This window comes from Cynocephalus volans, chromosome 4, assembly GCF_027409185.1.
Source record: "Cynocephalus volans isolate mCynVol1 chromosome 4, mCynVol1.pri, whole genome shotgun sequence".
Taxonomy (NCBI): domain Eukaryota; kingdom Metazoa; phylum Chordata; class Mammalia; order Dermoptera; family Cynocephalidae; genus Cynocephalus; species Cynocephalus volans.
Window position 1 is genome coordinate 155,961,110 of NC_084463.1, and position 26,941 is coordinate 155,988,050.

The window sequence follows — 26,941 nt, forward strand, 5'->3', positions numbered from 1 at the left end:
CTAAGAAGTAAACATAGGAAAAAGTTATTGTCTGAGTTTGGGAAGGTTGTTGCCAAACAATAAGGGAATAAACAAACTTAAGTATTTTCTTCTGAGAAAATCATGTTTTGTATTGTTTTGTAGAAGTTTGCTAATAAAGATATCACCAAAGGTTAAAGACAGAATCATTTAGAGGAAATGCTGGTACTATGGCGTGTGCGAATACAAAAATCTCTGCAGTAGATTCTCTTGTTTTAGGGGTAAGTAAGATTTCACTTTGACTAATTAAATTCTGTATCAAGAACTATTTCAATTTTTAAAGGAGTATTCTTGGATCTGGAGGGGGGCAGATTTGGTTAAATCAAAAGGATAAAAGTTTATTTTTTCAAAAATGTTGATCATCTTCTACAAATTTTGACTGACCTCATGTCCCTTCATAAACAATTTGTTCTTAGATATAAGTGTACTGACTAAATCACACACAGAGAGTAATAGAGAAGTCCAAATAAGGAATAAGAGGAAAAAAAAGAGTATGAGTATTTTTTTTAACTTTGAGAAAGATCTATCACTGATCTTTTTTAATTACTATACTGATGTCTATGCAGTAGGATAGTTATAAATTTGCCTCTTCTATTAAGTTATAAACATGTAAAGTTACAGACAGTTTATATCACTCTTAATAAACACCAAGGAATTATGAAAATCATGCTTTTTCACATCTGAAGGCGAGAATACTTTTCCACTGATGTGAACTTTTTCTCTGAATTTGGATGCTGTGTAGATCAATTGTCTAAGTCTCCTACCTGGCTATTCAAGAGGTTCTTAACCTCTTTGGGGTCATAGACCACTTTGGCATAGAATGAAAGCTCTGAATCTTCTCCTCAGAATCATGTACATATTGCAGTCCTTTGTGCTTTTTCTTTCTTGGGGGAGGAGGGGAGGAATGTCTGGCCTCCTGGAACCCATTCATTGGCTCTAGATTAAGAACCATTTTTTTACAAGCTTTGGCTATGATTGGCTTTGAACAACAGCTGGGAAAGTCATGTGGAATTACTGTTCTTGATACAATATGCTTATACTAGAGGTATTTACTGGGTGCCTGCTATATGCTGGGCACCATAGTAGCAGCTGATGATACAATGAGAAAAAAAGTCCAGGCCCTTGAGGATTTTGCAATCTTGTGTGGAGTATGTTTCTTCCGGTCAAGATCAAAGAACCTCTGTAAGTAACACCATTCTTGCAAATTTGATGCAGGGGGAAATTTAAATTTTAAATCTATAAAAATGAATAAGATTGTTACCAAAAAACTTGGTCTCTCTTTAAAAAAACAAGAAAACTTCTCTAAAATGTATGTTTAACATTAGACAGTTGCATTTATGTGTTTCACAAACTACTTGGCTTGACAAAGAGCTGGAACTTTTAAAACATTAAATAGCTTCCTATTAAATAAAGTTCATATGAAAATAAAAACAATATATCCTCTATTATTTTTAAAGAATAATTAAAAATGTGATTCAGAATATTAAATATCAGTTCACATGTAAATTCAGAAATGAATTTACTGGGACATATTTACTAGGATTATAATTGTCCTTTTACAAATTAAAGTTGAGTAATAATTCTCCCCTACTCTAACCCACTTTCTAACCAATGGGAAGACCTAATGCAAGCAAGTCAACTTTGGATATCCTCTGTATCGCTGTGTTGGATTGTACCTCACTCCAACATGCTTGTGAAAAAATCCATACCAAGTATTCCTTGAAAATAAAGATAAACTTTTATAAGATTCAAAAAGTGACTTATCCTTAATAAATTACTTATGTAAGAGAAAATGTTGGATATATGGCTTTCTGCATCCAAGTAGATTAGTAACCACATTTTCTCTCCCAAGTACCCTCAGTATTCTCCTCTCATGTCATTACTTGATAGGTAGGGAGGACAGCCAGTGGTAGAAACAAATGGTCAACTTTCTTATGAACAGTCTGTTGTTCCAAGTATGGCTGATTCCTATTTCGTAAACCTCAGTCTTTCCTGATTTGGGTGTTCTTTCTGGGATAACCAATCCAGGAAATACATAGTTAAGTGCATTGCTATTTTACCTTCATCTTTTGTAAAGATGCTAAATGTTTTTTGCAGTTAACAGTTATTGGATTTATATAATAAATTATGTTATTTCAGTACTAATATCATTCTCTTCTCACAGGCTATCCAGATTATGATTGGCATCTTTAGTGTTTTCATGTGGTATTTCCTATTGATTTTGTATATAGGACAAATTAAAGGAGTCTTTGGGACGTATGAACCATTAACTTACAAAACAGGATGTGCTTTATGGGGAATTTTTGTGAGTAGAGTACATTTATATTGATTTAATCATTCAATAAATAATATTCGTGCCAATAGTAGAAGGTGAGGAACAGTTTCTAAACAAGGTTTTCAGGGGAAATATGTAAGTAAACCCCATGCTGGTAATTTATTCAAAGTCAAATTCCTTTTTTCAAGAAATATGTTTTGAGAACCTATAATTTACAAGTGCCATTCAGGAGAGGTGGATACAGGAGTGATACACAGTGAAAACCATAAGGTGGATTGTCCCTAGATATGTGAAAGACAAAGAAACTTAAACATAATAACCATTAGCATGGTTAAATTTCGTATTTATAGCCTTCACCTTAGCCTCCTCGTAGAATGAATCAATACTCATTTTCTAAATTCATCATTACCTGCACCCTTCTGTGGTTTCTAGACAGCCATTAGGTAGGGAGGAAAACCTAGACAGAGTAGCATCCTGGAAACCAAGTGAAGAAAGTGTTACAAGAAATAGGGAAAGATCTACCAAGGTCAAGGGTTCGGATGCCCTTAACAGCCAGTAGCCAAAAAAAAAAAGAAATAGGGAATGATCAACTATATTATATTTTGTTGTTTTGTCAAATAAGATGAGTACTGAGAATTAAACATTGGATTTAGCAATAAATCCAATGGAGGCCAGTAGTAAACTTGACAAGTAGTTTCAGTGGAGTGGTGAGGCAAAAGTCTGATTGGAGTTGGCTTAATAAGTAGTAGGAAGAGAGGAATTGGAGACAGCAAATACAGACAGTTACTTTAAGAATTTTGTTATAATGTGGTATAGAGAAATATATACAGTAATGGAGTGATTGCTGGGGAAGTTTGGGTCAAGAGAGGGTTTGTTTATATATTTCTATAAGTTGAAAGAAATAGTATTATGTCTTTTGTTGAGGGACTGAACCAGAAAGAGAATTGGGAGCACAGACAGTTCATCTCTGGCAGTGGTCAGTTCATCTCTGGCCGTGGTTGTCAAATAAACATGATTTTTCCCCTGGGAGGACATTTCATAATGTTGAGCTATTTTGGGTGTTCACAGCAGGGAGTCTGCATCTAGTGAGCAGAGGCTAAGGATGCTGCTGAATATCCTACAATGCACAGGACAGCCCATCACAACAGAGAATTACCCAGCCTTACGTAAATAGTGTTAAGTTGGATAACAGGAGGGCAAGACAGAGTGAGAGAAAGGACAGGTATTGATAGGATGTTGGTAGCTTGGGAATTTTTCTTCCAATAGCTTCAAATAAATCAGTGAGTTATAAAGCAAGATCATAAACTGAGGAAGAAGATGGGCAAGTGGATTAGTTTTAGGAGAGAGGAGAGGATATGAAATCATTATTTAGGAAAAGTGAGAGACTGTATGGATTATGGAAAAGTAGTTTGATTTTCATACAGCATTAAGGACTCGCTTAAGGTTTAGGAACATGATTGTACAGTGAAACGGGCTGTGTGTCTTTCTCAGGCCATGTTCTGCTGCAGGGATGCAGGAATGCAGTAGGAGGAAAACTACATTTAATCAGAATTTTGGCTTAACTATGCAACTGTGATAAAACAAGAAATTTACAGAGGAGTTGAGAGTGAATATAAGGAGAAGTGTTTGTAATGATTGATCGTGGAATTTAAGCTGGTGAAGGAAAGAAGAATTTAACAGGGAGGTGAGCATGTTTGATTATAGATCCAGGTGGAGTCTAAGGATTGTTAGAGATTTAATACTAGAGGGCATGAGCTAGAAAGATAGCAAGTGGTAGTCAGGCTGGGATACTTGAGATTTGAAAGGACAGGAGAATGAATATGGGAGTGAATGACTAAGATAGGTTGGAGTAAAGGATTGGAGAAGAGAAATTCAAGTCGACAAGTCCAGAGTATTAGAAGAATTATATATATATATAAATTACCAAGGATTAAGTGGTGTTGGAGAGAGAGTCAGAGAGACAAGAATCAAAATCATCTGGACAAAGAGGAATAATCAAGGGGTCAAAAGATGACTTCAGCCTGAGGGATAGTGGGTGACAGAATCTGATGACATTTTATTCAAAGCTGGAAGAGAAAGAATGGTTGGAAGTAGCAATAAGCAATGCAGTAAGGCAACCACTTAAACCCTTGGTTAGAACAGATGATAGGAGGGCTGTAGGAAACAAAAGGGACACCACATGAGATGGCAAGTGATCACTAGAAGAAACAGTGATCTCTAGGAGATCTCCTGTCATTATACATGCACTGGCCCATAAGTGTCAAAGGACTGCCCTGGGGGAAAAATAGAGGGAAAATATTGAATTTTTAGACAAAATCCAGATAAATGATGGCTGGTTCATAAGTGATGCATGATTCATAAATGATGCACCAGCTCATAAGTGTCAAAGCAGTGCCCTGGGGAAAAAAAGGGATAAAAATAGTGAATTTTCAAAAAAAAAAAAATCCAGATAAATGATGCATGCCCCTTAGGATTTAATTGTTCATGTTATAAAAATAACATATTTTACTCCTATAATAAATTAGCTAAAATTTCAATTAAATGCAATTCAACGTGAAACTTTTTTAGGCATAAACTTTGAAAGGCATTTTGTAAAGCAAATGGTTTTGATAACCTAGTTAGAGAGTACTCTAGTTCATTACTGACGATATATTTTCACTTTATATTTTGAGCTTGTTCTTACCTTCACTGTGTACCTTCTTAGAAATCTCAGTTTTTGTTACAAAATGAAGTGCTGAATACGTAGATTTAAAGTTATTCTTGAAGAGTTTTTAAGCATAACGTTTGGCCCTCCTGTACATTGTATGTAGCATGAATACTGTTTTTCTAAAACTTAGCCTTTGACTTGAATCTTTGCCAAAATCACTAAAGAAGATAAGACAAGGAATATTTCAAAAGAATTGTGCAGCCCACCTCCAAACAATACGGCATAGCTTTACACTTCTTAGAAATAAACTTCCTGACACAAAATAGTGGAACCAGTTTTTTTAAAAACAAAGGCCAGGGCACGAATAGCAGCTCTTGCCTTAATAATGACTACAATCTTAGTTAAGAGATATATTTTGTACAGTCACAATGCAGTAGATTCATAACAGGTTTTCCACATCTGGATATGTACACAGTAATTATAATCAATGGTATGATCTCATTAGGAAGGATAGCATTATAAGTAATACACAAATGAGTTACAGATGACATAGCACGCACACGTATAAGCAAACTTGGTCCCTGGTTTAAGACTGCTTATGCTATCCTTGACATATTCCCACTGTCCCTCATATATTTCTATTATGAGTGACCCTACTGTTACCTTTCAGTTCATTACTGCATGATGGAAACTTGTTCTGACCCCTTCTACTAAAACTTCTTTATATTTGTTGGCTCTTAGTATTCTAAAAATAATTGACTCAGAAGAGAAAGTTATTAAAAATAGATTTTAAGATGGCAAGCATTATCAATGAGTATTTATAAATATATATTTTTATATCCAGTTTGTCATTTCAGGAACCTTCATAATAAAAGCAACAAAGAATCCAACTCGATACTTGGTAAGTTGAAATGTTTGGGGTATCTCTAGAAATCACTTGTCCCAAAGCTAAACATTAGGTTTTAATGAAAAGATAGTGAGTGTCTAAACAATGAAGGAATCTACCCTACCTGTAAAATAAATGAAGAAATAAGTGCAAATCTAGGAGCAAATAATTTAATGTAGACAAATATGTAGTATTGGTTAAAATCATGATCACTTAATCTAAAAGTTTCTAAATTTAAATATAGTTTTTGTTTTATTTTGTGTGGTGTTCTACCTTTACATAACATTGCATGAATTTTATGAATAGAAAAATTTTAATAGGACCTAATGCTTTTATATACAGACATGACATAGCTGTAAAACTTCATTTTCTGAACTATCCAGTTTTGGAACACAATTGTGTCTTATAACAAAGCAGGGTATTTGTCCACAATAAAAATCCATCTATGTATGGAGTAGGCAGAAAGGTATTGTAAAGAAAAAAATCTTAGAATCTTAGAGCTAAAAGATATCTTAAAAATTAATTAGTCTCATCTTATAATTTTTTTGACAGATTTTTTATTGAAAGATAATTATTTATATTTGTGGGGTACAGCATTGAATATCAGTACCTGTGTACAACATGTGGTGATCAAATCAGGATAATTAGCATACTCATGTTTACAAAATGCAATCACTTTTTGTGACCCTTAACTAGATTCTCACCAGCCTCCCTTCCCCTCCCCCTTTCCCACCTCTAATAACCATAGCTCTGTTCTTTTTTTTTTGTGAAAGCTTAATATATTGTTGTGATTCTTCCTTACTTCCTTTATTTTAGCTCGCACTTACAAGAGAACACGTATTTCTCTTTCTGTGCTTGTCTTATTTCATTTAACATAATTTTCTCTAAGTTCATCCATGTTGCTGTGAATGGCAGAATTTCATTCTTTTTTAGGGCAAAGTAGTGATATATTGAATATATACACCACATTTTCCTTATATAGTCATCTGTTGATAGACATTTGGTTGATTCCAACTCTTGACTATTGTAAATAGAGATGCAATAAACATGGGAGTGCAGGTATTCCTTCAACATGATGATTTCCATTCCTTTGGGAATCCCAGCAATGGGACTCGCTGGGTCATACGGCAGTTCTATCTGTAGTTGTTTGAAGAACCTCCATACTGTTTTCCATAATGGCTGCACTAATTTACAGTCCACAAACAGTACAGAAGAGTTCCCTTTTCTCCACATCCTTGCCAGCATTTGTTATTCTCTGTCTTTTTGATAATACCCAGTCTAACTGGGGTGAGATAATATCTCAGTGTGGTTTTGATTTGCATTTCCCTGATGCTGACTGATGTTGAGCACTTTTTCTTGTGTCTGTTGGCCATCTGTATATCTTCATATAAGAAAAGTCTTCAGCTCCTTTGCCCATTTTTTAGTTGGGTTGCTTGTTTTCTGAACTGTTAAGTTGTTTGAGTTCTTTGTATATTCTAGATTTTAATCCCTTGTCAGATAGTATTTTCTCCCATTCTGTAGGTTGTCTTTTCACTCCATTAATAGTTTCTTTTTTTTTTTTTTTTTTTAAAGATGACCAGTAAGGGGATCTTAACCCTTGACTTGGTGTTGTGAGCACCACGCTCAGCCAGTGAGCGAACCGGCCATCCGTATATGGGATCCGAACCCGGGGCCTTGGTGTTCTCAGCACCACACTCTCCCGAGTGAGCCACGGGCCGGCCCAATAGTTTCTTTTGATGTACAGAAGCTTTTTAGTTTGGTATAATTTCATTTGTTTATTTTTTCTTTTGTTGCCTGTGCTTTTGGGGTCATGTTCATAAAGTCTTTGCCAAATCCTACATCCTTAAGTGTTTCCCGTATGTTTTCTTTTAGTAGTTTCAGGTCTTATATTTAAGTCTTTAAGACATTTTGAGTTGCTTTTGATATATGGTGAGAAGTATGGGTCTAATTTCATTTTTCTACATATGGATATCCAGTTTTCCCAGCACCATGTATTGAAGAGGCAGTCCTTTCCCCAATGTATGATCTTGTTGCCTTTGTCAAAGATCAGTTGGCTATAAGTATGTGAGTTGATTTCTGGGTTCTCTATTCTCTTCCATTGGTCTGAATTTCTGTTTTTATGCCAATACCATGCTGTTTTGGTTTCTATAGCTTTGTAGTATAGTTTGAGGTCAGGGAGGGAGTGTTATGCCGCTGACTTTTTATTCCCTTTTTTTTTTTTTTTTTTTTTTGCTCAGGATTGCTTTGGCTATTCAGGGTCTTTTGTTATTCCATATGAATGTTAGAATTGTTTTTTCTATTTCTGTGAAAAATGTCATTGGTATTTTGACAGGGATTACATTGAACCTGTAGATTGCATTGGGTAGTATGGACATTTTCACCATGTTAATTCTTCCAATCCAAGAGCATGGAATGTCTTTCCATCTTTCTGTGTCTTCTTTAATTTCTTTCAGCAGTGATTTGTAGTTCTCATTGTAGAGGTCTTTCATCTCTGTGGTTAAATTGATTCTTAGGTATTTCATTTTTTTGGTGACATTGGGATGATATAATCTAATAATTTTACAGACAAAAAAACCGATGTCCAAAGATATTAGTAGATTTTCCTAGATAATGAGAACTCAGGATTAAAATTTATTAACTTCTATTTGGTTTTATTTCTACAAGTACTCAATTTTCATCTTTTTGTTTTTCTTTTCTTTTTTTCCTTACAGTACAATCCCTTTTGTTCAAGTCATATCTTATAGTCTTTCTCTCAACTGACTCATAAGATTGTAAAATACAATGTTTCTGAGCCCAAATAGGAGACTCATACTTATTGGTGATGTTTTAATGTTTCCTCCAGATTCACTGAATTTTGTGGAAGTTAGAAAAATATTTTACATTAATGGCAAGCATACAAACACTTCTAATGTTTTAGAGACTAGATCAAAGTTTTAACTAGAGAACTTTTTACAGCAATACAAATTATTAACCAAAGTGTTTAAGCTGAATATAATAAATTTACCCTGTGTCTCCTTTTCAGATTGTATGTACTTTGATCATGAACATCTTCTGCATGATTTCTACAGTTACTGCAATAGGTCTAACAATAGCTGAGTTGTCTGTTTTTAATACTGTGTCATATAGGAATTATGGACAAGCAGTAAGTGAACAATTCTATAGTAACATCTTAATTTTAAAATTATTCTTTATGCTGGTTTTGAAGCATTAGGAGGTAAAATGAGGCTTTTATTGATCCTCATGAAATTATTTGATTTAGTAGTAAGTTTTGATTGAAAGTTTGAATTCAAAAATAATTCTAATATGTAAATTTTTAGTAAATACTAATTAGGTGTTTGAATTCTTGACCTGCCAAATTGAAATTAAAAAATTGAAGGTTTCAGTGGTAATTATCTATATTTTAGGCACAAGATCACTGATGATGGTCTTAATGTAAGAAAAATATAATACCATTCCCAAAATCAACAAAAGAATTCTACTATTGACACAGTTCAAATTGTGGACACCTAGTAATTTCTGGTTTAACATAAGAGCTTTTCATACACAGCTTATCTTTGAATTTTACATCAATTTTGCTTTAATACCACAAATGCTAAATGTACACAAACCTTTCTTGCTTCCATTTAATTGAATATCCAATCACATACTTCGTACCACAGAAATAACTGTACTTCTTCCTAGGATAGTAACATTCTCCAGTAAATGTGAATATCTGCACTGATAGTACAGTAGATTTATCTTAATTGTATTGGCTTTAAATTCAGAATCACAGGAATATTAGTGCTGCAAAAGACTTCAGCAGTGCTTGTAAAAATCTTGCATTTAATGTGAGGACAGATTGGAGTGGATCTCCTCTTTGTTTGACCGACAGAAAAAAACAAATAAGAATTATAATTAGTAGAAGAGTCATTGTAGGTGAGAGACAAACTTCCTCTACACACTTTCTCTCCATACCTGCAGTATATTTATTATTAAGGGGATCATTGGTGGAATGAATCCAAGCATGGAGAACAAAAGCCTGGAGGACAGTGAGACAATCATAGCATTGTCATAGATTGTTCCATCTTGTACAATGAAAACCTTGACTTAATCCTTCAACCTTGTCTTTCTAATAACCAAATATTGTTTATTCTTTATTTAAATGTTTATTGATTAGGATTCTCCTCACAATGATGGCAATAATACACAAAATAGATTATGTGTAGTGAATGATGATTTAAATAAACATGGACCAGATTTTCCCTACAAATTTTAAGAAAATTCCCCAGTTGCCTTGAGATTCAACCTAGAAATCTTCCTTTATAATTTGGGGGACAGAGAATAGGGAGGAAGGACTTCAGTTATTAAGATATAATTGTTTCAAGTTATTTAAGAGACTATTCTTATTCATCAGCTTGTAATCATCAGTTTAATTTCCAAGACCTGCCTTTTGCAATTGGCATTATAAACCATTTTAAACTGAATTTATCTGATCAGAACTCAGTATTAATCATCAGTTTTACAATCTTCCAAAATCAGAAGTTTCAGCTTTGTTTGCTATGATAAGTTACACAAAATGAACTTGTATATTAGACCTACATCTCTAACCCACCATCTTTTTCTAGTGGCATTATAGAATTATATAACTACATTTACTAAGGCAGCCAACATTTTACAAGATTTTCATATGCCAAGTTTTCTAACATAAGCAAGGGGGTTGGCTAAATCCACAAATTCATCAAATTATCAGTGTTCTCAGGTAGTTTCAACTATCCCCAAAAGTGCATGCCTCTGAGATGCGTTCCTCATGTAGCAAAATTGTTAATAGTATAGACTCTAGAACCAAACTGCAGTTATTCAAATACTATCATCAGTACTCTACTGTGCATAACCTCTTGGAAAGCTTTCTTAACTTCACTGTTCCTTAGTTTTCTTATGTGTAAAATGGAGAAAATGCTAATACATGCCTGTTAACTGCTCTGTTCTTTCTCCCAAATTTCTGACCTGTTCTAATGGCTAGTTTGACTTTTCTACTTGGATATGCTTCTATCATTATCTTCTCAAACTAAACAGATATAAAATGGAAATTAGTTATCTTCTCAAAAGTACTTATATTCGTCTATTTTTGTGTTGCTATAACAGAACACCTTAAATTGGGTAATTTATAAAGAAAAGAGGTTTATTTGGCTCATGATTCTGGGAGAGCTGCATCTGGCATGGGCCTCAAGCTGCTTCTACTCATAGTGGAAAAAGTTAGGGCACCCAGCATGTACAAGGAGACCACATAATGAAAGGAAGCAAGAGGGAGTTAGGGGAGGTGCCAGGCTCCTTTTAACAACCAGCTGTCACAGGAATTAATGGAGTGAGTACTCACTACCCCCCACCCCCAGGGAAGGCAATAATTTATTCAAGATGGATCTGACCCCATGACCCAAACATCTCCCAACACTACCACACTGGGGTTCAGAGTTCAACATAAGCTTTGGGGGACAAATATATCCAAACTACATCAGTACCGCAGTACAGGACTCCCTTGTTTCAGTCTGACTCACTCAAAACTTTGACTTAATCCTTCAACCCTGTCTTTCTAACAACCAAATATTGTTCGCACATTATTTAAACTTTAATTAATTAGGATTCTCTTGATTTAAAGTGACAAGAAATACAACCAGTATTGACTTAATCAAAAAAAGGGCACTTACTGACTTAAGCTGGGTCCAGAGCTTACATTATGTGTCAAGAATTCAGTCACTCTTTTCTCTCTGTTGTCTTTCTATTTGAGCTTCTCTGGAAGACATCTTGCCACTTACAGAGGAAGAGTTTTAGAGTAACACTAACTCATATAAATTAAGGAATGTGGGCAAAATGACTTTTTACCATCTTACCAACTAAGAGGTCACAAGGAAATTCTAGCTAAAACGACCTGATATTGTGTTTCTGTCAACAAAATTAAATCAGAGTTCTTTACCTGGGTATTTCAAAATCTCTACAGTCTTTTCCTTATCTTCCTGTATATATCATACGTGTATGAATACTGTACTTCAGTTAAAACTTGTTTTTATCATTTTCTCAAAACATATTTCTTGCATTGTTTTTTGCCCATGTTACACAACTATAGGTTGTGATATGTATTTTAGCTTTATTATTGGTTCTATTTTATGTCTCCATTTCTTAATTATTTTGTCTCACTTTTAATTTATGTACTAAATTCTTAAATTCTTTCTGGAACAAGATAGATTACAAAGAGATACATAAATAAAAGTTTAAAGCTGCCTAGAATGCTGCTTCCCCCTTTTCTTTTTCTCAGTCTCACCCTTCATTTCAAAGGTTCTACCTCTTTATGAAGCCTTCCTGGATACTAATGGCTTAGAGTGAACCTCGTGTCCCCCATAATTATTGAACAAGTTTTAAATCTATTTTTGACATATTTAATCTTATCATATGTTACCTTACCCCTTGCCTTTTCTGCTTGAGTATAAACACTGAGAAAGCAGGAAGTTTCTATATGTCACTGCACTCCTGTTATATAGTCCCTGCCACCTAATAGTTTCTTGCATATAAAAGATACTACATAAACTCAGCAAAAAAGGAGAAAGAGAAAGAGGAAGAAGAGGAGGAAAAGAAGGAGTTGAAGGAAAGAGTAATGATGTTGTTCTTTCTTGGTCTGAATATCATTCTTGTCTTTCTATAGGCAACACAAAAACTATATTTTCAGGACTCACCAGTCAGATATGTAGTTGAAAATATCTTTCCCATAGCAACAGAAGGGATCTGCTATATTTATCCCAGCAGTCAATCACCTCATACTTCTAAGTGAAATGTTCTTTGAACTCATTTTTAATTTACTCATTATTCCATATAATATCACAGCAATATCCATATGAGATTTTTATTACTACATATGTAAATTCATGTAAGTTTTTAATGAATAATAGCTGTTTCAATATATAGGACTGCTTAATAAAAAATCTCCTGATTGCCTTCTTATCATTAGAGACAGGAGAGCCAAATCTTAATGACTGAAGAGTTTAGTAAGCTGTGCCAGAAACCTGTAGTGAGGACATTAATGAGAATGAAAAGATGTAAGAAGTGAGACAAGAATACTGAGTGATGAAGATCAAGGATGGAAGCCAGAGACAATGAATTAGGGGAATGAAAGCTAGGAAAGAAAAGTGAAGCAGAAGGCAAAAGAGTAGAAATGCCTAGGGAAATCAAATGGCGAAAGCTTTATTATTTTCCTTCCTTTCCTTCACTCACATACTAAGAGCTCTTTTCGTGTATGTGTGCATTTACTAAAGATAACACAGGATTTTCCCCTATTTTCTTGTTACAGAAACTTGGGAGGGAAGTTTCACGTATTTTACTGGTCTTCTACCCTTTGGAATTTGCTGTTGCACTTACATACTCTATCAACTGCTGTTTGCTTTTGGTAAGTGTAATTTACCCTCTGACAAATCAAAAGATGTTGATTTCTTGTAAGCATACTCTATGAGGAGGTGACATGCACTGATACAATGTTTGGAACTGATGAAAATGGAATATATGATAATATTTCCTTTACTTTTTATTTTTTCCTTATTTTATAAATAGAAAACATAAGATTACAAAAGTAATACATGACACTATAAATTAAAAAGTTTTAAAAAATTATAGAGTAAAAAGTGGTTGTTCCCTTAATATAATCCTCATCATATATACACATCCACATCTACACAAAAACAGACCAACACACATAGATTACTAATTGTGTGATCACATCTATATTGTTTTATCATATGCATTTTCACAACTATCATGAACATCTTTCCATTACAAAACATATCTAAATAATGCCTTTTAATTGCTTCATTGTTCTTCTTAGTATTTAACATTCCCTTTTTACTGCATATTTAGCTTTGTATTCAGTTTTTTCTAAATTATAAACAACGATGCAGTGAACATTTTAATACTATTTTTGCATACAGGACTACTGTTTCTGTAGGTGATTGATTTCTAGAAGTGTAAGTGCAGGGTCAAGTTTAATAACATTTAATAATGTTAATAATAAATTAACATTCATAATTAATAAAATGCTGTAACAATTCACAGTGCCACAAAAGTTTATGAGAATGTTTATTTTCTCACAAGCTTAAAAAAACTATTTAACTGACATTCGTTCATTCTTTCTCAAATGTTTATGGTGGGCCTATTGTTTGCTAGGCATTCTAGTAGACAGTAAGGATGCAATGTGCCTACCATCAGGGAGTTTGCATTCCACTGGGGGGAAAAGAGAATAAACAAATAAATATATAAAATAATGTCAGGAAGTAGAAAATGTTGTGAAGTAAAATAAAGCAGAGTAAGGAGATAAGGCAAAGATTATTTTACATAAGATGGTCAGTGAAGACTACTCTGAGCAGGGACTAACAAAAGTACAGAAGGAACTATGAGATGATAAGGAAAAAGAGTTTGTAAAGAATAAAGAATGATTGGGACTTTCAGAATGGCTAAATGAGGATATGGCAAATCTCCCTAAAAAGAAATTGTATACAGACACACCAAATGGAATATTACACTCTCATGTGATACATGTATACAATTCTTTTAATTATGGGTTTAATATTAACAGTCCACAGGTATAACATATTTATAAGCTAACAGTTATAACATCAAGTTATGGCTTCTTTTCATCATAAAAGATAATGGCCTTTTAATGTGCAGGTTCTGCTGAGATTTTGTTTCATTATAAAAAGTTTTCAAATCATATGTTATTTGATGTCATTTTTCACATTGTCCATTGACCTGGCCTTATACTGCTGGCACCAAGCTGGTAGGAGAGTGAATGTGTATGTCTTTTTATGAGAGTGTGTGGTTAAGAGAGGAAATGACTTGCATTGTAAGGACAAAGATTTCTTGGTTGAAGAGGTTCTGTTGGAAGAGAATTTGCAGACCACACCATGTAAGTGTTCAGTCCACATTATAGAAGTGGATAAATTTTACATTGTTGTAGGGAAACCCTTTTTTTTTTTATTCTTGAGGTGGTTTATTTTCTTGGCCAATATTTGTGTAGTGCTATTAAATTTTAAAGGTATAGGTATTTATTTTATTGAAATGTAATTGATTTTAAGAATTGTTGTTGTATGGAATGGACTATACATGTTAGTATACAATACGTGATGTTCAAATCAGTATAATTAGCACTTCCATCATTGCATGATGGAATCGTTCTTCATGTCCACTAATCAATTTCTCACTAACCCACCTCCGTTTTTGCCTTTCACACTTCTTGGAACAACACTTTGCTCCTCTTGTTCTAAAAGGCCAACCTGTATTTAGGATGGTTCTGTATATTTCTTTTTTTTGTTCTTTTGGTATCTTTCTTTCTTTCCTACATTTCCATGTATTCATTTGTTTCTTTATATATGTATATATTTATGTCTTTATATGGGTTTACTGTGTCAACATCTTTCCTTTTATACAAAACTTCCTAAGACCCTTAATGTTGAAGGGATGTTGAAATGTGTCACATGCTTCTTCTGCATCTATTAAGATAATCCTACCAATGCTGTCCTTGATATTCTGGGTGTGGTGTATCACAGTTGTTTGTTTTTTTTTTTTAACTTTTATTTTGTCGATATACATTGTGGTTGATTATTGTTGCCCCTTACCAAAACCTCCCTCTCTCCTCCCTCCCCCCACTCCCCCCCAACAATGTCCTTTCTGTTTGCTTGTCGTATCAACTTTAAGTAATTTTGGTTGTTATATCTTCTTCCCCCCCCCCCCGGTTTTCTGTGTGTGTGTGTGTGTGTGTGTGTGTGTGTGTGTGTGTGTGTGTGTGAATTTATATATTAATTTTTAGCTCCCACCAATAAGTGAGAACATGTGGTATTTCTCTTTCTGTGCCTGACTCGTTTCACTTAATATAATTCTCTCAAGGTCCATCCATGTTGTTGCAAATGGTAGTATTTCATTCGTTTTTATAGCTGAGTAGTATTCCATTGTGTAGATGTACCACATTTTCCGTATCCACTCATCCGATGATGGACATTTGGGCTGGTTCCAACTGTATCACAGTTATTGACCTGTGTGTGCAGAACAATCCTTGCACCACTGGGGTGAATCACACTAAATCATGGTGTACAATTTTTGATGTGGAGCTGTGTTGTGATGGATACTATTTTGTTAAGGATTTTTACATCAATGTTCATTGAAGATATTTAGACTGTAGGTTGTTGTAGTTTTTAGTGTTGCTGTTGTTGTTGTTTTGTCTTTGTATGGTATCAGTATCAAGGTGATAATGTCCTCATGAAATAAATTTGGGGGATTAGGAAAAAAAAGAAAAGAAATTGTAAAACTAGACAAAATTGTCAGTAAACAACCTTTTTAAAAATTCAGGAAGTTGACCAAAGCATACAACAAATTGAGAACGGTTTGCTTAAGAGAATCTACTGGACCTCAGTAAGAACAGTGGATATCTGTGGCATGTTAGCTTGAGGCTGCTCCCATTCCTCCTACGCCCCAGGTTTAATTATGCAAAAATTTTCCTTGGTGGGTCAGACTGTGAGGACCAATAGCCATATGGCTTGAGAAGGCTAAAATTTCATTACCAGGGATGTTATTAAAACAGTAGTGATCTCAGTGGCAAACAAGCAGGTGAGGCCAGTGTCACTCCTAGCCTGATTAAGATCACAATTGTTGAGGCAAGAAATTTACTGGCAACCAGCTAGAAACTCAACAGAGAGATTAAGAGAAAAAGACAGCCACAATGGACCTTGATAATATCCTACTTATCTGTGGAAGAATATAAATATGTGCAAGGCTACACACATGCTAAGGAGACTGGCAGGGCCCTAGTAACCCACTCACCTCTGGCTGAACAAGAGGACTTGAAAAAATAAAGTAAAAGCTGGAGCAGACTTATAAGCAGCCTAAACTTTGAATACATTCCTCAATGTATTTCATTTTCATTGGGAAAAGGTAGAAGTCTTACTGGCTCAAGGTATGTATTACTTTGCTAGGGCTGCCATAACAAAAGTACCACAGACTGTATGGCTTAAATAAATTTATTTCCTCACAACTCTACAAGTTATAAGTGCAAGATCAAGGTGTTGATAGGGTTAGTTTCTTCTGAGGCCTCTCTCCTTGGCTTTCAAATGGCTTTCTACTCCCTGTGTCTTCAAATGGCCTTACTTCCATGTCTGTGCCCTAATCTTTTATGAGGACACCAGTCATACTGGATTAGGACCCATCCTAATGACCTCATTATAACTTCATTACCACTTTAAAGACCCTGTCTCCAAATACAGTCACATTCTGAGATACTTTGGGTTAGACTTTTAACATATTGGTTTTGTGGGATATAGTTCAGACCTAACAAGGTGTTTAAGCACAACCTCTGAACAGTCATTGGCTGACCACTTATGCTGACCCAGGGGAGAACCCAAGGAAGCCAGTCTTAAAAATAAAAACAAGATTTTTTTTAAAAAATGAAAAAGTGAGTAGATATATCAGAAGCCACATACTGCAAGGGAAACAGACTCTACACAATTAGTGCAGGGAAGTCACTAAAAAGATAGCAGTAACCACTGCTTTGGGGAGAAAGTGAGACAATCAGAATCCAAAGTTGCTGTAATACATTATCTAAAATATCATTTTCAACAACAAAAAAAATGTAACAAACAGGATATAGTGACCCATACACTTGAAAAGAGTCTCAGTACGTACAGTTCTTTTGGGAGGAGGTTAGGACAAATGTTGGATTCAACAAAGAAAAACTTCAAAGAACTAAAGGAAATATGTTTAAAGAATCAAAGGATAATAACAATGACTAATGAAATAAGAGTATCAGTAAGAGAGACAGAAATTGTAAAAAACCAAATGGAAATTCTGGAGTTTAAAAATACAGTAACTGAAATAAAAAACTCACTAGCGGTGCTCAAGAGCAGGTTTGAGCTGACAGAAGACAAAATCAGCAAACATGAAAATAGCACAGAAGGGATCATCCACTCCAAAGAACGGGGGGAAAAAAAGACTAAAAATGAACACAGCCTCAGAAATCTTTGGGACACTCTCAAATGTATAATGAGATATCCATAGAAATGTAGTGGGAGAAGGAGGAGAGACAGGAAAAAAACTGAAGAAATAATGGCCAGATTTTTCCTAATTTGATGGAAAATATTATCATATACATCCAAGAAACTCAGTGATCTTCAGGCACAATGTGCACAAAGAAATCTACTTCTAGACCCCTCAAAGTCAGAAGGATAAAAAAGGGGAAAAAGCAGCAAGAAAAACATGACTTTTCACATACAAGGGAACCACAATAAGATTAACTAACAGTCGTTAGAAACAATAGATGCCAGGCAGTAGTAGGAAGGCATATTAAAGTGTTGGGAGGAAAAATATCAAGTAGAAATTATATATCCTTTAAAACTATCCTTCAAAAATGAAGGTGAAATAAAGTCACAAATAAACTTAGAGAATGTATTTTTAAGAAGAAAAAAGTGTGTTGCTAGCAGAATTGCCTTACAACACTAAAGGAAGCTCTTTAGACTGAAAGGAAGTGATATCTGATGAGACTCAAATGCACATGAATAAATAAATAGCACCAGTAAAAGTAATTATGTAGGTGATTATAAAAATCAGAATAAATACATCTTTTGTGTTGTCTTCCATTAACTGATTTAAAAGACATTTGCATTGGGCTCACTCAGACAATCTAGGATAATCTCCTTAATTTAAGGACATGTTATTACCAATATTAATTTCATCTGTCACACCTTCTCATCTCTGCCTTTTAACACGAAAGCATCCATAGACAATACATAAATGAATGGATATCGCTGTGTTCCAGTACAATTTTTTTTACAGAAACAGGCACTATGCCAGATTTGGTCCATGTGTCACAGTTTACCAACCTCTCCTCAATAGATATACATTTTCCCCTTTTTTCTCTTAAATTTTAAAAGATAAACTTACAAAAGTAGTAATTATAACACTATATTATTGGGTATATACATATCTAGATGTAATATATGACAATAATAATACCAAGGAAGGGGGAGGGAATAGAACTATATGGAAACAAAGTTGATATATTTTACTGGAGTTAAATTACATTCATCTGAAGTAGATTGTGATAAATTAAGATGCATATTTAATAACTAAAACAAAAAAATTATAGTTAAAAAAATCAACAAAGGAATTAAAATAACACAAATTATTGCTAATTTAAAAAAACAGGTTAAGGAAGAACTCAGAAGGCATGAGACACATAGAAAACAAATAGCAAAATAGACATACATTCAACTATTTCAATAATAACATTAAAATATATTAAAGCTTTAATGCAATATGATTAGGTGCCTAGCAAAATAGCTAAACTTCAAAATACTGACAATTCCAAGTGATGGTAAAGACTATGGATAAAAGAAATCTCTCTCACAATCTTGGTTGGAATGTAAATTATTGCAACAACTTCAAAAACTTTTAGGGAATTATCTACTGAAAGTTAAGATGTGCATACCCTATGATCAGAATTTTAAGTCCTTGGGTATATACCCAACAGAAACGTATGCACATATGTACCAAGATATTCTTCCAGGAGTATATATAGCAGTATTAGTAAAAAATAGCCCCAAAGTGGAAACAACACAAATGAGTGAGTGATGAATAAATTAAAGTATATTACTCTAATATAATTCTGCATAGCAATTAAAACAAACTATATCTAGACTTAACAATATTGATGAATCTTATAAATACAATGTTGGTTATAAAAAGGCAGACTCAAAAGAAAGCATACTTTTTTAATTGCATTTATATGAAGTTTGAAACCAGGCAAAACTAAAGCTAAACTATAGTGTTTAGAGATGCAAGCTTAGTTGGTGAAATTAGAAAGAAAAGAAAGGATTGATTACCTAAAAGTCAAAGTGACATTTACCTTGGAGGGAAGGAATAAGTAATAGTAGGGAAATGTCATGAGAGCATAGAGTGACTTGTGTTGTGTTGGCATCTGTTTGTGTTTAAGAAGACCATGAATATTTTTGTTATAAAAGTCTGGAAGTATACCAGAAGTTACAAGTGATCCAATAGGAACTAAGAAAGTAGGTTATGGGAGGAATCAGACAGAACTAGGAAAAATGGCACTTTAAGACTTTAAAAACAGTATTTTTTAAAATTATGTATTACGTGTATGATTTTAAGAAACATGATTTGTAAGGGGTTAATTTTTTTTTTCCAGGGTCAAAGACATGAAGATAATTTTACATCTGTTGCAGAGGAAGCTGAGAGCACGTTTTAAAAACCTTAGAAATATGAAATTTTTACTGGTGCTAATGTCTGATGTGGGCTATAATGGTATCTCTGTATAATAAATTGCTATGAAGCCCACAGATTTTGTGCAAGATAAAATACAAAACAAGTTGGACTTTTCTCCTCAGTATTCAAGAAATTTCTCACACATATTTTTCTAGGCCCCAGGGGGAAAGTTTTTTCCTATTTAAATATGAGATTATTACAAGGAAGTATTTATCTGGGTACTTTGAATAACTGCATCTCTCCTTAATGGAGCTTTCATAAGAGACCATAAAAATGATTCGTTAATATCTCTAGAGTGCAGGCTATAAAGACAATGTGTGATGCTGTATAATTCACAGGAAAACTTTAAATAATTATGTCCCTACAAGTAAAAAGCACATTTCACAGTCTAAATTCTTCTACCTGAACTAACTTCTACCTTGACAAAGTATGAATCAAAAGGCCTCCAATTCATATTCCCTGCATTGATTTCTCCTCACTTCATTGAAGTTCTTTTCTGTCCTAAAAGTCTCTGCAGTCTTTTTTCCCCTTTCATTTCCTTTGCTTCTTACTTCCTATCATTGTTTGGATCATCTGTTCAACTGCTTTTCAAAGCGAACAGACTACCTTTCCACAATAAAAGGAATTCCCGAGGATTCTGTTCTGAATTCAGTTTACTGTCTCTTCTAACATGGAACGTTACTTCAGAAAGCCCTGCTCAGCAGTATTAACCATGCCAGTGGAGTACATGTAGCTCTCTTTTAAATGTGCTAATGTTTTTTGTTTGTTTTCTGCCTTGTCTTTCAAGATGTTTTACCAATTGTTATCTAATACTATGAATTAAGATTTCTTGATTCTAAGAATTTCAGTGCTTAGCTTATTTCTTTCAGAGTGGGTACCGTGTGCCAAAGAATATATTAAACTCAGGACTATGAGATATTAATAAGGACATCCATATGCAGAAAATGAAACTGGACCTGTACATCTCACCATATACCAAAAGCAACTCAAAATGGATTAAAGACTTAAATATAAAACCTGAAACCATAAAATTGCTAAAAGAAAACATAGGGGAAGCACTCTAGGAAGTAGGGCAAAGACTTTATGAATAAGGCCCCAAAAGCACAAGCAACAAAAGAAAAAATAAACAAATGGGATTATATAAAACTAAAAATCTTCTGCACAGCAAAGGAAACAATCAACAGAACAGAAAAACAACCTACAGAATGGGAGAAAATATTCACAAACTATGCATCTGACAAGGGATTAATATGCAGAATATACAAAGAATTCAAACAACTCAATAGTAAGAAAACAAGCAACCCAATTAAAAAATGGGCAAAGATGGTGAATAAACATTTCTTAAAAGAAGGTGTACAGGGCTGACCCCGTGGCGCACTCAGGAGAGTGCGGCGCTGGGAGCGCAGTGACGCTCCCGCCGCGGGTTCGGATCCTTATGTAGGAATGGCTGGTGCGCTCACTGGCTGAGCGCGGTGTGGATGACCCCAAGCCAAGGGTTGTGATCCCCTTACCAGTCACAAAAAAGACAAATAAATAAATAAAAAAGGAAGGTGTACAAATGGCCGACAGACACGTGAAAAAATGTTCACCATCCCTCAGCATCAGGGAAATGCAAATCAAAACCACACTGCAATGTCACCTAACCCCAGTTAGACTGGCCATTATCAAAAAAACAAAGAACAACAAATGCTGGTGAGGAAGTGGAGAAAGGAAAACCCTCCTACACCATTTGTGGGACTGTAAATTAGTGCAGCCATTATGGAAAACAGTATGGAGGTTCTTCAAACAATTGCAGATAGAACTGCCATTCAACCCAGCAATCCCATTGCTGGGTGTATCCCAAAGGAATGGAAGTCATCATGTCAAAGGAATATCTGCACCCCCTTGTTTATTTGCAGCTCTATTTACAATAGCCAAGAGTTGGACTCAAACTAAATGTTTAACAACAGATGACTGGGAAAGAAAAATGTGGTATATGTACTCAATGGAATACTACTCTGCCATAAAAAAGAATGAAAATCTGCCATTCACAGCAACATGGATGAACTTAGAGAAAATTATGTCAGCTGGAACAAGCCAGGCACATAAAGAGAAATACTGCATGTCCTCACTCATAAAGGGGAGAAGGAAGAAAGGGAGGGAGGGAGGGAAGGAGGGAGGGAGGAAGAAGGATCATGATAGTACATTAAACTTTTTTAAAAAGAGAGAGAACAGAGTTGTGGTTATTAGAACTGGGAAAGGGGGAAGTGGAGGGGGGATGGGAAGAAACTAGTTGAGTCACGAAGATTGATTACATTTTGTAAATATGTGTATACTAATTATCCTGATTTGATCACCCCATATTGTACACATGTATTGATATTAGATACTGTACCCCACAAATATATATAATCAATTATCTTTCAATTAAAAAACTGTCAGAAAAATTACTTGTCCCTATTGAAAATACATGGTTTATTCTTTACATTCAACAAATGCTTTTTGACTGTTTACACAAGGTATAGCAACAGGTGCATAAAGAGGTAAATTCCGGTAGTTTGAAATTACATAGACTATGACATTTGCTTAAAATTGATTTCTATTAAATACTTGAGGCACGTAAAATGTTATTTAAAAAGAAAAAAAAGAATTGAGGAGACTTATACTAAAAGCAAGTTATCTAGTTTAGAAGATTACTGAGATTATCCAGAGGAGAGAAGATGAATTCTTTGACTAGGACAGTGGGAGATGAAGACAAAGAGGAAAAATTTGAACTATATATGGGAAATAAAATCAAAAGGATTTGTAGATTAGTTAGATATAGGAGTGATTCCAGTGCTCTGGTTTGGGCAGTTAGCTAGATGGTGATGCCGCTAATTGGAATGGAAGAAAAAGAAAAACTTTATGGGCAAACGATGTGTTTACTCTGGGTTATTTTTTATCTGAGGTGCTTTTGGATGAACCATGTGGAAACATTCAGTGGGAAGTTGAAAATATGAGACTAGGAATTCAGTAGAGAGTTCTAAGGTAGAAATTCCACTTTGGAAGTTATTTATAAGATTGCAGTACACAATGTACATGCAAATGGAATTTCAATAGAGAAATCCCAGCACCAGCAATCCAAATGTCTACAAAAAACTAGTTATAAAACTTTAGAAAGTGGTGGCCAGATGGTGTCTTAGAGACTCAAGCCCCATCTAAGTCCCTCAAAATTGAAGTTAAAAAACCAAATTACTGAATAAGCCAAAGAAACGAAAACCTTAAAGTTTGAAAACTAAGTTGTTATGTTTAGTCCAAGGGTCTTTCTAATTGTCATTTCTGAAGAGAGTGAAAATAGAAGGGACTTTAGGGAAGAATATCGTTTAAGACCAAAATATAAGGCCACGGAAAGGAGTCCACAAGGAGTGACCTAAAGGTACACAGAGAACTAGGAGAGAGTCAAATATTGTAAATTAAAGGAAGAGACAGATGATGATGAAAAAAAAAAGTCATTTTAATTATAATTATTTAAATCAACTGTTTATCATTTATTTATAATTTCTACAATTTACAGTAATATTTAAACACACTTTCTAGTACTACTCAACCGCATTTTTACTATTTTAACTAAAAACTACTCCTATGTAATCATTATAATTCATCCTTGTTGCTCTTGTTCACTTAGCACATATTTAGGAGTCCATCTTTGTTTTGGGGCCTGGGTGTAAACAGGATAGACAAGACCCCTACTCCAGTGGAGCTAGAAGGAAAAGATAGATTATATATAAGTTAAATACATTAGTTAGCAAGAGAATTTTAGAAAATATCAAATAGGAAAATGCTTTGTAGGAAATACACAAAATGATGGGAAGAAAGTAAAAGATGGGGTGGGTAAATGGCAGTATTATAGATAGGAAATAAATTCCTTTCTAAGAAGGTAACATTTAGGTTGAAACTAAATGTCATGGAAAGAACACAAAGAAGTGGAGCCAGCCATTTTAAAAGTCAGGAAACAAGTGCTCCAAGAGAAGAACTAGGAAGAACAAAATCTTGACATGAGAAAGGGCTTAGCTGATCTGAGAGGATGGTGTGGCCAGAACTGACTGATGAAAAAGGAAAGTAAATAAGGATAAAGGTAGAAAGACAGGCAGAGTCAACTCATTTAGTGCCTTTTTGGCCTTGTTAAGTTTGAGCATTTAGTGTAAATGTAGGAAAAAAAGACATTAAGATGAAAAGAGCTGAAGGAGGGAAGAGTTTATAAGACAGTGAAAGGTTTAGAACAGAAATATTCAATAGAAATATTATATGAGCTACAAGTGTAATTTAAAATTTTTCTAGTTGCCACACTAAATAGAAACAGATGAAATTAATTTTAGTAGTATATTTTATTAATCTGTCAAAAAAGTTTAAACCTGAATGTGTCATCTAAATATTTAATCAAGATGAAAATTATTAATGAGATATTTTACATTCTTTTTATCATGTCAAGTCTTCAAATTTTGAAGTAGTGTGCATTTTGCACTTAAAACACATGTCAGTTTATACTAACTACATTTCAAATGTTAAATAACCACATGTGGCTAAGGATTGCTGTATTGGACATTGTGGTCTCAAAGCTTCAGCAGAATTCACAGAAAATGTATTCTCCTTTTTTCTCATCCAAGAATTACTGGTTCTGGAAAGAATGACCAAGCTCTTAGAAAAGTATTGTCCTCAGAGGAAAGTTGGATTTCAGGACAAGAAGGTGGATAAAGCTTCCTGTGACGAAGTTGGGGATATAGAGGGGTCTATGCACAATAGAAGGCAGATTCCAGAGGACACAGAAGTCTTCCTACCCCATCCTCATTTTAGCTGATGACTTCAGTTTTTTCTTCTCTTCTGGATTATTCTCACCGGCATATAAACATGTTATTATTTCTCCTGTTTAAAAAAAAAAAAAAAAAAACCTCTTGACTCTACTTCTCCCTCTACATATGACTCCATTTCTTTCCTTTCCTTAAAAATAAAACTCAATACATCTATATTGATTATCCCCAAATTATCTCCTCCTGTTTTCTCTTGAATTCAATCCAGTTAGGGTTTGACCTCCAACTCTCCTCTGAAACTACTCTTGTCAATAATAACAGTGATTTCCATATTGCAAAACCTAATGACCAATGCTCAGCTCTCATCTTAATCGACCATCTAGGAGACTTTTACCATCATTTTACACTTTTTTTCCTTAGACTCCAGGACTCTGCAAGTACCTATTTACCTTTCTGGCCACTCATCACCTCCTATGCTGGATCCTATATATTTCCCTTAGCTCCTAACAGTAACACTTATCTTCCCTACCCCCAACCTTCCCACAAAGCAAGCTCCAAGGCGGGCAGGGATATTTGCATATTTTCTTCACTGCTTTACCCCCAATATGTAGAACAATACCTGACACATACTGATGCTTAACGTTACTGTTCAACGAATTGTACGCTACGTTAACACGTGATAACTAAACACTCAACAAATGTTAATTCCATTCCCTATTAAAACCACACCTTTAGTTAGCCTTCAAAGCAAATCATTTTTACTCTTAAATTGGGCTCATTATAAGCTGAGGAAGTTTGAATAGATGAGCTTTGATTCATTTATTCTTTCCCGCTATGTGCCAGACACAGGTCCCTTACACTTAGTGTTCAGTGGTTTAAAAAATAAGAAAGTTATACATGGTGTCTGGCCTCATGGAGATGTCCTTCAAGTCAGGATTGTAACATATCAGTTGTTGGGACCTGATTACCACAGTAGATTTTAAGCTTGTATAAGCCGATTTCAGTTTTCAGAGTAAGTTAGTAATGTACACAGAACATGTATCATCTCAAATGTACAAAAAAACAATCTAAGGAACAGGAACGATCTCAGTATTTTGCCCAAGTACACAGCTATCTAAATAAAAGGAAAAGTAAGGTTCAGAGAGCCCAGATTTGCTGACCTGTACTCTTCCCTCTAGGCCATGTGGGAATTAAAGGTAAAAAGACTTTCGCTGATACTAACCTCGTAGAAAAGTGGAGAAGGCTTGATGGAGAAGTCTCTAGAGGCACCCAGGGAAACAGCCTGCGGTTGTTTTCGGGCTCGGCGAGGTCCACGGGCGGTACCATGCTGACACAGGCAGGAAAAGGCTTACCTGCGTCAGCTGCCGCCGCCACACCTCCTCCCTTACCCACGTTCTAGCAGCCACCCCCGCGTCCTCGTCCGCCGGTCTCCTCGCGCCGCGCCCCTGGCAGCCGCGCCCTTGACCACAACCGCCGCGTTGGAATCGCGCGAGGGAGAGTAAGGGGCACGACCGAGGGAGCGGTGCCCACCGGGCTGCGCCAGCACCCGCAGCGGGAAGGTCTGGAACGAAGGGCATCACTTGCACGATCACGCCCCGCTGGCCCTGTGATCAGGTGAGTGTAGGAAGCCATTGCCGGTGTGGACTACACTGAGGCGTTGCCGACACTAATTCCTCTTGTTGGAGTTTCAATTTTGTACCAGTTTCTCTGGTTCGCCCCCCAACATAATCCTACAGGCTTTTTGCTGCCGAAGAAAGGGCCTCTGGACGAGTAAATAATATGGACAAGGTCACACAGTAACTGGTAAGATTTGAACTCCTTTGACTCCACTATACCTTTCTATATTTTCTCAATTTCTAGTATCAATGGGCAACTTAAATCTTAAGGAAAAGGTTTGAAATGAAGAATTTGAATACAGGATGTGAATGTTCAGATAGGGCTATGATAAGAGGTTGAAGTAAAAAGCAAAGAAGAATCATCAGACATTGGAGATTGGCGAGACTAGATTGTCAACGCCATGTGAGAAAAGTTAAAAGATAAGGCGACTTAAAATTAAAAAGCTTTTTGATTGCAAG

The 26,941-nt window shown here is 35.0% G+C and overlaps 1 protein-coding gene across 1 annotated transcript; it reads left to right on the forward strand.

The window, feature by feature from the left end:
* The first annotated feature begins 188 nt into the window (after window positions 1–188).
* Window positions 189–26,265, forward strand: MS4A13 (membrane spanning 4-domains A13). The gene is made up of 7 exons (XM_063095149.1): window positions 189–239; window positions 2,183–2,323; window positions 5,785–5,841; window positions 8,849–8,968; window positions 13,139–13,234; window positions 16,762–16,783; window positions 26,045–26,265. Exons 1-7 carry the CDS (start codon window positions 189–191, stop codon window positions 26,263–26,265), a joined length of 708 nt encoding a protein of 235 aa, XP_062951219.1.
* Window positions 26,266–26,941: the final 676 nt, after the last annotated feature.

Coding starts and splice junctions, on each gene's coding strand:
- MS4A13 (XM_063095149.1), top strand. CDS start 189: ATGGCGTGTGCGAATACAAAAATCTCTGCAGTAGATTCTCTTGTTTTA. Junction 2,324..5,784: donor GTGCTTTATGGGGAATTTTT/GTGAGTAGAGTA, acceptor TTTTATATCCAG/TTTGTCATTTCAGGAACCTT. Junction 8,969..13,138: donor ATAGGAATTATGGACAAGCA/GTAAGTGAACAA, acceptor TTCTTGTTACAG/AAACTTGGGAGGGAAGTTTC.